We start from the raw sequence: 12,713 nt of genomic DNA, 5'->3' as shown, positions 1-12,713 counted from the left end.
TGTAATTTTGCCGTTTGGACTCTGAGGGCCGCTATAGGCCAGAATGTCCCAGTTAAAGGCCATCTTGCGCAGTACCTCCCACCATATCGGTTTTATTATTTTCTGAACTGTGACTGTGGACGATCGCATTGCATTTTACAAGGACACGAAACACCGTGAAGCGGGATCGCTCTCAATTCTTTCGTTCATAATGTGAGCTGTTGTCGAAGTGTTTTGGCTGATCTTTTGTGGAATATCAAAAACTAAACGGGATCTTTACGTTTTCATCGAGAATACAACAACTCTGGGGAAAGAACAATGGGAGGCTACGTCGGATGGCTTCTATTTATCTGGATCTTCTGTCTCAGCTCGGTGCTCGGGCAGGTCAGCTACACCATACCTGAAGAGATGGCGAAAGGCTCTGTAGTCGGTAATATAGCACAGGATTTAGGTTTGGATGTGAAGAGACTGAAGTCAGGTAAAGCCCGTATTTTTACCCGTGACAGCATCGAATATGTCGAGCTGAACAGGGAAAGAGGAGTCCTCGTTATCAAAGCCAGAATAGACAGAGAGGCCATCTGCGGACAAACGACGCCTTGTTCTCTCCATTTTCAGATCATTTTAGAAAACCCGATGGAATTCTACAGTATAAATATCGAGATCACAGACGTAAATGACAACTCTCCTGTCTTTGAAAAGAGTGATGTGAAGTTTAAAATCAGCGAATCTGCTGTAAGTGGGGCTAGATTCATAATAGACAGAGCCATTGATCTTGACGTCGGGACAAATGGGTTAAGAACATACATCCTAAAACCAACTGATAACTTCGCCCTTAAATTACACGGTCAAACAGGAGATATTAAAAACATCGAAATGGTTTTAGAGAAACCGCTCGATAGAGAACAACATGAGCACCTCTCTTTAGTGTTAACGGCAGTCGATGGCGGAGAGCCTCAGATGTCTGGAACAATGCAGATCCTGATCTCAGTTTTAGACGCCAACGATAACGCTCCCGTTTTCACCCAGTCTGTTTACAAAGCGTCTATTAAAGAAGGCGCTCCGTTAGGCACCATTGTTACTACGGTTACTGCGACTGATGCAGACGACGGAGAAAATGGTAAAATAACGTACTCAGTTTCAAGTATGTTAGATCATACTCGAGGAAAATTTGATGTAAATGAAAAAAATGGTGACGTGATTTTGAGCGGTAGTATTGATTACGAAAAAGCTCGAACATTTGAGATTAATATACGCGCTAATAACAATGATGAAGGGGTGTTGGTTGATTCGTGTAAATTAATCGTAGATGTCATTGATGTGAATGACAACATACCTGATATTCATATTATGTCTAAATCCAATGTTATATCGGAAGACGCTAAACCTAACACAGTCGTAACCATGATCAATATAGAAGATGCAGATTCAGGTGAAAATGGCAAAGTGAAATGCTCCATAAACGATGACATTCCATTTGCATTGAAGTCGACATCTATTAACTTCTTCAGCCTAGTGACGGACAGTGATGTAGACAGAGAAAAGCAGTCGAGTTATAATATCAGTGTGACGTGTTCTGATGAGGGAGTGCCTTCTCTTTCAAGCAGCGTCACAATCGACCTTCAGATCCTAGACGTGAATGACAACGCGCCTGTCTTTTTAAAAAAATCATACGAAGGATACATCGTAGAAAACAACGTCCAAGGGGTCTCTATATTTACACTGAACGCAAATGACGCAGACTGGAACCAGAACGCCCGTGTCTCTTATATACTAGAGGACTCCTCTTTAAACGGCGTGCCCGTCTCCTCTTATGTGTCTGTTAGTGCTGACAGTGGAGTTATACATGCAGTCCGCTCTTTTGACTACGAGCAGATTAAAGATTTTCAGTTCCGTGTTAAAGCACAAGATGGAGGCTCTCCTCCCCTCAGTAGTAATGTGAGTGTGAAAATACTGATCCAGGACCAGAACGACAACGCCCCTCAGGTTCTGTATCCAGTCCAGACTGGTGGTTCTCTGGTTGCTGAAATTGTGCCTCGTTCAGTAGATGTGGGCTATCTGGTCACTAAAGTGGTGGCTGTTGATGTGGACTCTGGACAGAATGCCTGGCTCTCCTATAAACTACAGAAAGCCACAGACAGGGCGCTGTTCGAAGTGGGCTTACAGAATGGAGAAATAAGAACTATTCGCCAAGTCACTGACAAAGACGCTGTGAAACAAAGACTGACTGTTATAGTGGAGGACAACGGACAGCCCTCTCGTTCAGCTACAGTCATTGTTAACGTGGCGGTGGCGGACAGCTTCCCTGAAGTGCTCTCGGAGTTCACTGACTTTACACACGACAAGGAGTACAATGACAACTTGACTTTTTACTTGGTCTTGGCATTGGCTGTAGTTTCCTTTCTCTTCATCACGTGTTTAGTGGTGATCATATCAGTGAAAATCTACAGATGGAGACAGTCTCGTATCCTGTATCATTCCAATCTCCCGGTGATCCCATATTATCCACCACGGTACTCAGACACTTTGGGGACAGGGACTCTCCAGCACGTGTACAATTACGAGGTGTGCAGGACCACTGACTCCAGGAAGAGTGACTGTAAGGTCGGAACCGCTGGTAGTCAGAACGTTCTGATAATGGATCCCAGTTCTACAGGGACCATGCAGCGAATACAGAGTGAAAAGAGCATCCTGGATGAGCCGGACTCTCCACTGGAGGTTAGAAAAGTATAATTTTGAATTTTGTATTCTTCTTTTTTTTTTTCAAATAACGTTTCTTGAACATTTTTACCAAGTTTAAGTAATTCAATCTTGTGTGTTTTGATGAAAATCTAACTTTGCTATCAACACAATGAACATTTATTGCAGTTTCATGCTGTTTTACTGAGCTCAGTACGCTGCAAATACATTTTCGATATCAATATCCCCCACTGACTGTTAAATGCTTTGCATGTTAATGGTTAAGTTGTTCAATAAGTCTTCTGCATTACAGAATTTACTGTCCAATCAATTGTATCACCAAATCAACATTCCAGAAAAGGCCACTTAAAACCCCTTTCAAAATCGGCTCTTTTGTTAGCTTCAGGTGCGTGGAACATTGCTGCATTTCATGGCAACTGCATTTCAGCACCATGGACAGTTGAAGCTAGGAGTCTTCATACTGGCGTACCCATTCCCCTACTCAGACTCTTTATGTCATCATCATTCTACATGTATCTCAATTTATCTTTAACGTCGACATTTAACAAATAGTTAAGTAATCTGTGATTTGTTTCTGCTTGATTATTTTAAGAATTTAAAAATATAATGTATTTCTATGATGGTGTCCATAACCTTTTGTTTTGAGCCACTAACAGTTTGTGTCTACACAAATGTTGGTAAGATTCATTAATGATGTAGTTTCTCTTGCTGAGCTCAACGGGCCGCTGTTGGCCTGTTTGTTGTAGTGAATGAACAATTCAAAGCAGAAATACCCCGTGTAAGCCTGTCCTTATAGCAGAAAGACGTCGTCTGCTCTTTCCACGATACCGCATTCTCTACGCACGGACATATGAAGTAGGGATAATTTATACTGGACCGTTTAACTATTTTTCCTTTTGGGTTGCCTTTTGATTAAAAACCAATGGGATTTTAACCGGAATCGAGGACGACGTACACGTTGGAGATACAGAAATGTCGGATAGAACAATGACAGTGCCAGGAGGCCTACTGCTGTTCATCTCCGTCCTCTCTTTCTGTTCGGTTTCTGGTCAGGTCAGTTACTCGATTCCTGAAGAAATGGCGAAAGGCTCATTAGTCGGGAATATCGCTCAGGATTTAGGAATAGACATAAAGAGACTCAAATCTGGCAATGCCCGCATCTATACAGGAGACAGCGCCGAATATATCGAGTTAAATAAAGAAAGTGGAGTACTCGTTATCAAGGAAAAAATAGACAGAGAGGCGCTTTGTGAACAGATTGCCCCGTGTGCTTTACATTTTCAGATTACTCTAGAAAACCCAATGGAATTATTCCCAATTATTGTTGAGATTACAGATATTAATGACAACGCTCCTATATTTCCGACGCAGGAAAAACAATTTGAAATCAGCGAATCAGCGGTGGTTGGTTCTAAATTCATGTTAGAAAAAGCAATCGACCTAGATATAGGACGTAATGGTCTTCAAAGCTATACATTGAAGCCTAGTGACAATTTCGTTCTTAAATTACATGGTCAAGTCGATGGAAGTAAGAAAGTAGAAATGATTTTACAAAAACCTCTTGACCGAGAGAGACAGGAGGCGATCTCTTTGATTTTAACGGCTGTAGACGGTGGGGAGCCACAAATGTCTGGGACAATGCAGATTTATATCACCGTCCTGGATGCCAATGACAACGCTCCGGTTTTTACTCATTCCGTTTACAAGGCAAACCTCAAAGAAAATTCTGTTAAAGGAACCCTTGTAACGAAAGTGAGTGCATCTGATGCAGACAAAGATACCAATGGGGAGGTAACGTACGTCATCGGAAATAGAATGGATAATGTGGCGAAGCTTTTTAAAATGTCGAAAGAGGGTGACATTATCTTGGATGGGCCCATCGATTATGAAAAGGCTAAACATTATCAGATTGATATAGAGGCAATTGATCGAGGAGGTTTGTCAGATTCAAGTAAAGTGATTGTGGATATAACTGACATAAACGACAATCACCCGATCATTAAAGTAATTTCTAAATCCCAATCCATACCTGAGGATTCCTCTGCAAATACAGTTATAGCCATGCTGAGTGTACACGATCCTGATTCTGAAAGCAATGGTCGCATTGCATGCTTGATTAATGAAAATATACCGTTTTCAATTAAAAGCACATCTGGCAGTTTCTACAGCCTTATAACAGAAAGCAACTTGGACAGGGAAAAGGCGTCTAATTACAATATCAGTGTTATCTGTTCAGATGAAGGAGTGCCATCGCTTTCTAGCCGCGTAAATTTAACCTTACTTATTTCAGACGTCAATGATAATGCTCCTGTTTTTGATAAAAGTGCCTTTGAGGCGTACATTGTTGAAAACAACACACCAGGCCAATCTATATTCACAATCAAAGCAGAAGACGCAGACTGGAACCAGAATGCTCGTGTCTCTTATATACTACAGGACTCCTCTTTAAACGGCGTGCCCGTCTCCTCTTATGTGTCTGTTAGTGCTGACAGTGGAGTTATACATGCAGTCCGCTCTTTTGACTATGAGCAGATTAAAGACTTTCAGTTTTGTATTAAAGCTCAAGATGGAGGCTCTCCTCCCCTCAGTAGTAATGTGAGTGTGAAAATACTGATCCAGGACCAGAACGACAACGCCCCTCAGGTTCTGTATCCAGTCCAGACTGGTGGTTCTCTGGTGGCTGAAATGGTGCCTCGTTCAGCAGATGTGGGCTATCTGGTCACTAAAGTGGTGGCTGTTGATGTGGACTCTGGACAGAATGCCTGGCTCTCCTATAAACTACAGAAAGCCACAGACAGGGCGCTGTTTGAAGTGGGCTTACAGAATGGAGAAATAAGAACTATCCGCCAAGTCACTGATAAAGATGCAGTGAAACAAAGACTGACTGTTATAGTGGAGGACAACGGACAGCCCTCTCGTTCAGCTACAGTCATTGTTAACGTGGCGGTGGCGGACAGCTTCCCTGAAGTGCTCTCGGAGTTCACTGACTTTACACACGACAAGGAGTACAATGACAACCTGACTTTTTACTTGGTCTTGGCATTGGCTGTGGTTTCCTTTCTCTTCATCACGTGTTTAGTGGTGATCATATCAGTGAAAATCTACAGATGGAGACAGTCTCGTATCCTGTATCATTCCAGTCTCCCGGTGATCCCATATTATCCACCACGGTACTCAGACACTTTGGGGACAGGGACTCTCCAGCACGTGTATAATTACGAGGTGTGCAGGACCACTGACTCCAGGAAGAGTGACTGTAAGGTCGGCAACGCTGGTAGTCAGAACGTTCTGATAATGGACCCCAGTTCTACAGGGACCATGCAGCGAATACAGAGTGAAAAGAGCATCCTGGATGAACCAGACTCTCCATTGGAGGTTAGAAATTAACCAATTATCAAGTCATTCTTCCCCTGATAATGTTCTGAACAAAGAATTTTTGTTGATGTTTACTTAAAAATGGCTACTAACCAGCGTCCCTACAGTACATTGGACACATACCACTTGCCATTTGAAGATAAATGATTTAATGGATTTGGTTGACAAAGAAAGAATTCAGCTTTACACTCAAATATGCAATTCAAGTGCCTTTTCCGAACGCTGCTTGCGTTCCCTTCTTTACACAAAACAAAAAAAAATCTTTTTAGGTGTGTTTAACGTATCATAAGTGAGTATCTGCCATCGGTGTGTGAATGAATGGGTGAATGTCAGGCAATATTGTAAAGCGCTTTGGGGGGTCACTGACCACAAAAAGGTACATAAATGCACCATAAATTTACCATTTAGATTAATCTGTGTGTGTGTGTGTGTGTGTGTGTGTGTGTGTGTGTGTGTGTGTGTGTGTGTGTGTGTGTGTGTGTGTGTGTGTGTGTGTGTGTGTGTGTGTGTGTGTGTGTTGCCAATTGTTCATTAGCTCTCCTCTTTATTTATGTAATCTGTGTTTCATATTTATTTTCTTCAACCAGAAATAAGTTTTACAACCAGAAATAAGGGTTAAACGATTCATAATTACTATTTTCCGGAAACTATATTTTTTTATATCTTAGATTTTGTAGTTCTACTGAGTGAACAGACAGGGCCGCTATTGGCCAGTGTGTGGCCGGTTGAAGACCAGCAACGGTAACTCCCCTCTTGTGATATTATAAAATATGAAGCCTTGCGTTGAGATCTGCAGAAAATACTTCGACGGATGTACCAAGCTCAGGTTTTACACCACTAGGATTGCGGAATGTAACTTATTTTTTTCTTGAAGTCCCTTTTCTGACTTCCACTTTAGGACCTTTACCATTTGGAGTATAATTTTTTCGAATGGATCTGAAAGAACAGCCAGACAAAACAATGCGGGGGCAAGTGGGCCTTCTGTGCTTCATCGCGGTGCTTTCATTCGCTACTGCGTCCGGGCAAGTCAGTTATTCTATTCCTGAGGAAATGAAAGTAGGCTCTCTTGTTGGAAATATAGCTCAAGATATAGGGCTAGAATTAAAAAGGCTGTTATCTGGGAAGGCACGGATTCATTCGGCGGACGGCGTAGCGTACATTGAGCTGCATAAAGAAAGAGGAGCGCTCGTCATCAGAGACAGAATAGACCGAGAGGCGCTCTGTGGCGAGACGACGCCGTGCGCATTACATTTTCAACTGATATTAGAGAATCCGATGGAGTTGTTTCCTATAGCTGTGGAAATTGTAGACATTAACGACAACGCTCCCAGCTTTGCATCAAACGAGAAACAATTTGAAATCAGTGAGTCTGCAGTCGTTGGGTCTAAATTTGTGCTGGACAAAGCAATTGATGCGGACATTGGTTTAAATGGCCTTCAAAGTTACTCTATTACCCCGAAAGATAATTTTGTTTTAAAATTAGAAAAACAAATCGATGGAAGTAAAAAGGTAGAAATGATTTTACAGAAGCCACTAGATCGGGAGAATAGCGAGCAGATATCGCTGCTGTTGTCTGCCTTCGACGGAGGAGAGCCACAACTGTCAGGGACAATGCAGATACACGTCACTGTGTTAGACGCAAATGATAATTCTCCACATTTCACAAAGCCGGTGTACAAGGCGACCTTAACGGAGAATTCACCGAAAGGAACAAGTGTAATGACAGTAAGCGCATCTGACAAAGACAAAGGCTCTAACGGAGAAATGTCCTATTCAATATCTAATAGTAAGCATCGATTTTCGGAAATATTTCTAATTGACAAGACAAGCGGGGAGGTGACGCTAGTCGGTAACATAGACTACGAAAAGAATAAACACTATCAGGTAGATATAGAGGCAATAGACAAAGGCGGTCTGTCCGATTCCAGCAAGATCATAGTTGACGTCATCGACGTGAACGACAACAGGCCTATGATAAACGTTCTCTCTAAATCCGACAATATAATAGAGGACTCTCCTCCAGACACCGTGATCGCCATGCTAAGCGTCAGTGATCCGGATTCTGCAGAGAATGGTGAGGTTGAGTGCAGTATGATCAGTAGCATCCCGTTTAAAATACAGTCTACATTAAATGGGTTTTATAGTCTAGTTACGGACGTTGCGTTGGACCGGGAGGTCGCTTCTCGTTACAACGTGAGTGTCACGTGTTATGATAAGGGCGTGCCCTCGCTCTCCAGCAGTATCACTCTCGCACTTCAGATTACAGACGTGAATGATAACCAGCCCCTGTTTGAGAATACCTCATATGAGGCAAATGTTGTAGAAAACAACCAGCCGGGTACTTCAGTATTGATGATTAAAGCCATTGATGCGGACTGGAACCAAAATGCCCGCGTGTCTTACATACTGGAGGACTCCTCTATTAACGGTGTGCCCGTCTCCTCTTACGTTTCTGTTAGTGCAGACAGTGGAGTTATACATGCAGTCCGCTCTTTTGACTACGAGCAGATTAAAGACTTTCAGTTTTGTGTTAAAGCTCAAGATGGAGGCTCTCCTCCCCTCAGTAGTAATGTGAGTGTGAAAATACTGATCCAGGACCAGAACGACAACGCCCCTCAGGTTCTGTATCCAGTCCAGACTGGTGGTTCTCTGGTGGCTGAAATGGTGCCTCGTTCAGCAGATGTGGGCTATCTGGTCACTAAAGTGGTGGCTGTTGATGTGGACTCTGGACAGAATGCCTGGCTCTCCTATAAACTACAGAAAGCCACAGACAGGGCGCTGTTTGAAGTGGGCTTACAGAATGGAGAAATAAGAACTGTCCGCCAAGTCACTGATAAAGATGCTGTGAAACAAAGACTGACTGTTATAGTGGAGGACAACGGACAGCCCTCTCGTTCAGCTACAGTCATTGTTAACGTGGCGGTGGCGGACAGCTTCCCTGAAGTGCTCTCGGAGTTCACTGAATTTACACACGACAAGGAGTACAATGACAACCTGACTTTTTACTTGGTCTTGGCTTTGGCTGTAGTTTCCTTTCTCTTCATCACGTGTTTAGTGGTGATCATATCAGTGAAAATCTACAGATGGAGACAGTCTCGTATCCTGTACCATTCCAGTCTCCCGGTGATCCCATATTATCCACCACGGTACTCAGACACTTTGGGGACAGGGACTCTCCAGCACGTGTACAATTACGAGGTGTGCAGGACCACTGACTCCAGGAAGAGTGACTGTAAGTTCGGCAACGCTGGTAGTCAGAACGTTCTGATAACGGACCCCAGTTCTACAGGGACCATGCAGCGAATACAGAGTGAAAAGAGCATCCTGGATGAACCAGACTCTCCACTGGAGGTTAGAAATCACTGACAGAATGTTCTATTTTATATTAATCGTTTTTTTCCCTCATGTCTAGCACCATGGACAGCTCCTATGTTGACGTTATGACTCAATAGGAAATTTCGAACTTGCTAACTGGATTCTTCATTCAGCTGCAGTACTTTTTAATAACTGAATTCATGCTTCACATTATCTCAAGATATATTTCAGTTAAACGTATGTCTAAGAATTCAAGTCTATATGGACCATGTGTTTCTCGAATACAATGTTGTCTTGATTAAATTTATGTTAACTATTAGGCCTATAACCTGCGTTAACTACTCCACTTTATTATTTAATTAAATGCATTGTAGTTTTGCCGTTTGGACTCTGAGGGCCGCTATAGGCCAGAATGTCCCAGTTAAAGGCCATCTTGCGCACCATATCGGTTTTATTCTTTTCTGGGCTGTGACTGTGGCCGATCGCATTGCATTTTACAAGGACACGAAACACCGTGAAGCGGGATCGCTCGTAAATTATTTCGTTCAACATGTGAGCTGTTGTCGAAGTGTATTGGCTGATCTTTTGTGGAATATCAAAGACTAAACGGGATCTTTACGTTTTCATCGAGAATAAAACGACACTGGGGAAAGAACAATGGGAGGCTACGTTGGATGGCTTCTATTTATCTGGATCTTCTGTCTCAAATCGGTGCTCGGGCAGGTCAGCTACACCATACCTGAAGAGATGGCGAAAGGCTCTGTAGTCGGTAATATAGCACAGGACTTAGGTTTGGACGTGAAGAGACTGAAGTCAGGTAAAGCCCGTATTTTCACCCGTGATAGCATCGAATATGTCGAGCTGAACAGGGAAAGAGGAGTCCTCGTCATCAAAGACAAAATAGACAGAGAGGCTATCTGCGGACAAACGACGCCTTGTGCGCTCCATTTTCAGATCATATTAGAAAACCCGATGGAATTCTACAGTATAAATATCGAGATTACAGACGTTAATGACAACCCCCCTGTCTTTGAAAAAAGTTACGTGAAATTTAAAATCAGTGAGTCCGCTGTAAGTGGAGCTAAATTCATATTAGACATGGCAAATGATCCTGACGTCGGGACAAATGGCTTAAGAACATATATCCTAAAACCAACAGATAACTTCGCCCTTAAATTACACGGTCAGGCAGGAGATATCAGAAACATCGAAATGGTTTTAGAGAAACCTCTCGATAGAGAACAACATGAACACCTCTCTTTAGTGTTAACGGCAGTCGATGGGGGAGAGCCGCAGATGTCTGGAACAATGCAGATCCTGATCTCCGTTTTAGACGTCAATGATAACGCTCCCGTTTTCACCGAGTCTGTTTACAAAGCGTCTATTAAAGAAGGCGCTCCGTTAGGCACCATTGTTACTACGGTCACTGCGACTGATGCAGACGACGGAGAACATGGTAAAATAACCTACTCAATTTCAAGGATTTTAGGTAATACTCAAGGAATGTTTGATGTTAATAAAGTAAATGGTGATTTGACATTAAGCGGGAATATTGACTACGAAAAAGCTCGAACATTTGAGATAAATATACGCGCTAGCGATGAGGGAGGGCTGGTAGACTCTTGTAAATTAATCGTAGATGTCATTGATGTGAATGACAACACACCTGATATTCACATTATGTCTAAATCCAATGTGATATCAGAAGACGCTAAACCGAACACAGTCGTAACCATGATCAATATAGAAGATGCAGATTCAGGTGAAAATGGCAAAGTGAAATGCTCCATAAACGATGACATTCCTTTTGCCTTGAGGTCGACATCTACCAACTTCTTCAGCTTAGTGACGGACAGTGATTTAGACAGAGAGAAGGAGTCCGGTTATAATATCAGTGTGACGTGTTCCGATGAGGGAGTGCCGTCGCTTTCCAGCAGCGTCACAATCGCCCTTCAGATCCTAGACGTCAATGATAACGCGCCTGTCTTTCTAAAAAAAACATACGAAGGATACATCGTAGAAAACAACGTCCAAGGTGTCTCTATATTTACACTGAACGCAATAGACGCAGACTGGAACCAGAACGCCCGCGTCTCTTATATACTAGAGGACTCCTCTTTAAACGGCGTGCCCGTCTCCTCTTATGTGTCTGTTAGTGCTGACAGTGGAGTTATACATGCAGTCCGCTCTTTTGACTACGAGCAGATTAAAGATTTTCAGTTCTGTGTTAAAGCTCAAGATGGAGGCTCTCCTCCCCTCAGTAGTAATGTGAGTGTGAAAATACTGATCCAGGACCAGAACGACAACGCCCCTCAGGTTCTGTATCCAGTCCAGACTGGTGGTTCTCTGGTGGCTGAAATGGTGCCTCGTTCATCAGATGTGGGCTATCTGGTCACTAAAGTGGTGGCTGTTGATGTGGACTCTGGACAGAATGCCTGGCTTTCCTATAAACTACAGAAAGCCACAGACAGGGCGCTGTTTGAAGTGGGCTTACAGAACGGAGAAATAAGAACTATCCGCCAAGTCACTGATAAAGATGCAGTGAAACAAAGACTGACTGTTATAGTGGAGGACAACGGACAGCCCTCTCGTTCAGCTACAGTCCTTGTTAACGTGGCGGTGGCGGACAGCTTCCCTGAAGTGCTCTCGGAGTTCACTGACTTTACACACGACAAGGAGTACAATGACAACCTGACTTTTTACTTGGTCTTGGCTTTGGCTGTGGTTTCCTTTCTCTTCATCACGTGTTTAGTGGTGATCATATCAGTGAAAATCTACAGATGGAGACAGTCTCGTATCCTGTATCATTCCAGTCTCCCGGTGATCCCATATTATCCACCACGGTACTCAGACACTTTGGGGACAGGGACTCTCCAGCACGTGTACAATTACGAGGTGTGCAGGACCACTGACTCCAGGAAGAGTGACTGTAAGTTCGGCAACGCTGGTAGTCAGAACGTTCTGATAATGGACCCCAGTTCTACAGGGACCATGCAGCGAATACAGAGTGAAAAGAGCATCCTGGATGAACCAGACTCTCCACTGGAGGTTAGCAATTAACCAATTATCAAGTTATTCTTCCCCTGGTAATGTTTTGAACAAAGAATTGTTGTTGATGTTTACTTAAAAATGGCTACAACTAACCAGATGTCCCTACATTGGCCACATACCACTTGCCATTTGAAGATAAATGATTCAATGGATTTGGTTGACAAAGAAATAATTCAGCTTTACACTCAAATATGCAATTCAAGTGCCTTTTCTGAACACTGCTTGCGGTCACTTCTTCACACAAAACAAAAAAAATACTTTTTAGTTGTGTTTAACGTATACATAAGTGAGTATCT

General features: G+C 42.9%; 3 protein-coding genes across 19 annotated transcripts in view; all 3 read left to right on the top strand.

Annotated features, from left to right (window-relative positions):
* The window catches only part of LOC115552155 (protocadherin gamma-C5), a 297,188-nt gene that overhangs the window by 197,210 nt on the left and 87,265 nt on the right, over positions 1–12,713 (top strand). For 3 of the 17 annotated variants that reach the window (XM_030368005.1, XM_030367993.1, XM_030367990.1), the window contains exon 1: positions 11–2,694. The exons of 12 other annotated variants lie outside the window; for them this stretch is intronic. In XM_030368005.1, coding sequence (XP_030223865.1) covers positions 298–2,694 — 2,397 coding nt within the window. In that variant the 5' untranslated portion in view covers positions 11–297. Of the gene's footprint in view, positions 1–10; positions 2,695–3,364; positions 6,052–12,713 lie in introns of those variants that run through there. 2 more of the 17 variants (XM_030367982.1, XM_030367984.1) reach the window with 2 other exon arrangements.
* LOC115552184 (protocadherin gamma-A1-like) lies at positions 6,511–9,432 on the top strand. Its single transcript, XM_030368040.1, has one exon. The coding sequence runs from the start codon at positions 6,982–6,984 to the stop codon at positions 9,415–9,417; it is 2,436 nt and encodes an 811-aa protein (XP_030223900.1). The 5' UTR covers positions 6,511–6,981; the 3' UTR covers positions 9,418–9,432.
* On the top strand, positions 9,846–12,441 carry LOC115552201 (protocadherin gamma-A2). The gene has a single exon (XM_030368054.1). The coding sequence runs from the start codon at positions 10,024–10,026 to the stop codon at positions 12,424–12,426; it is 2,403 nt and encodes an 800-aa protein (XP_030223914.1). The 5' UTR covers positions 9,846–10,023; the 3' UTR covers positions 12,427–12,441.

The sequence above is a fragment of the Gadus morhua genome, chromosome 10 (assembly GCF_902167405.1).
Source record: "Gadus morhua chromosome 10, gadMor3.0, whole genome shotgun sequence".
NCBI lineage: Eukaryota > Metazoa > Chordata > Actinopteri > Gadiformes > Gadidae > Gadus > Gadus morhua.
The sequence above is the reverse complement of the archived record's forward strand: the minus strand, read 5'-3'. Positions and strand labels throughout refer to the sequence as shown.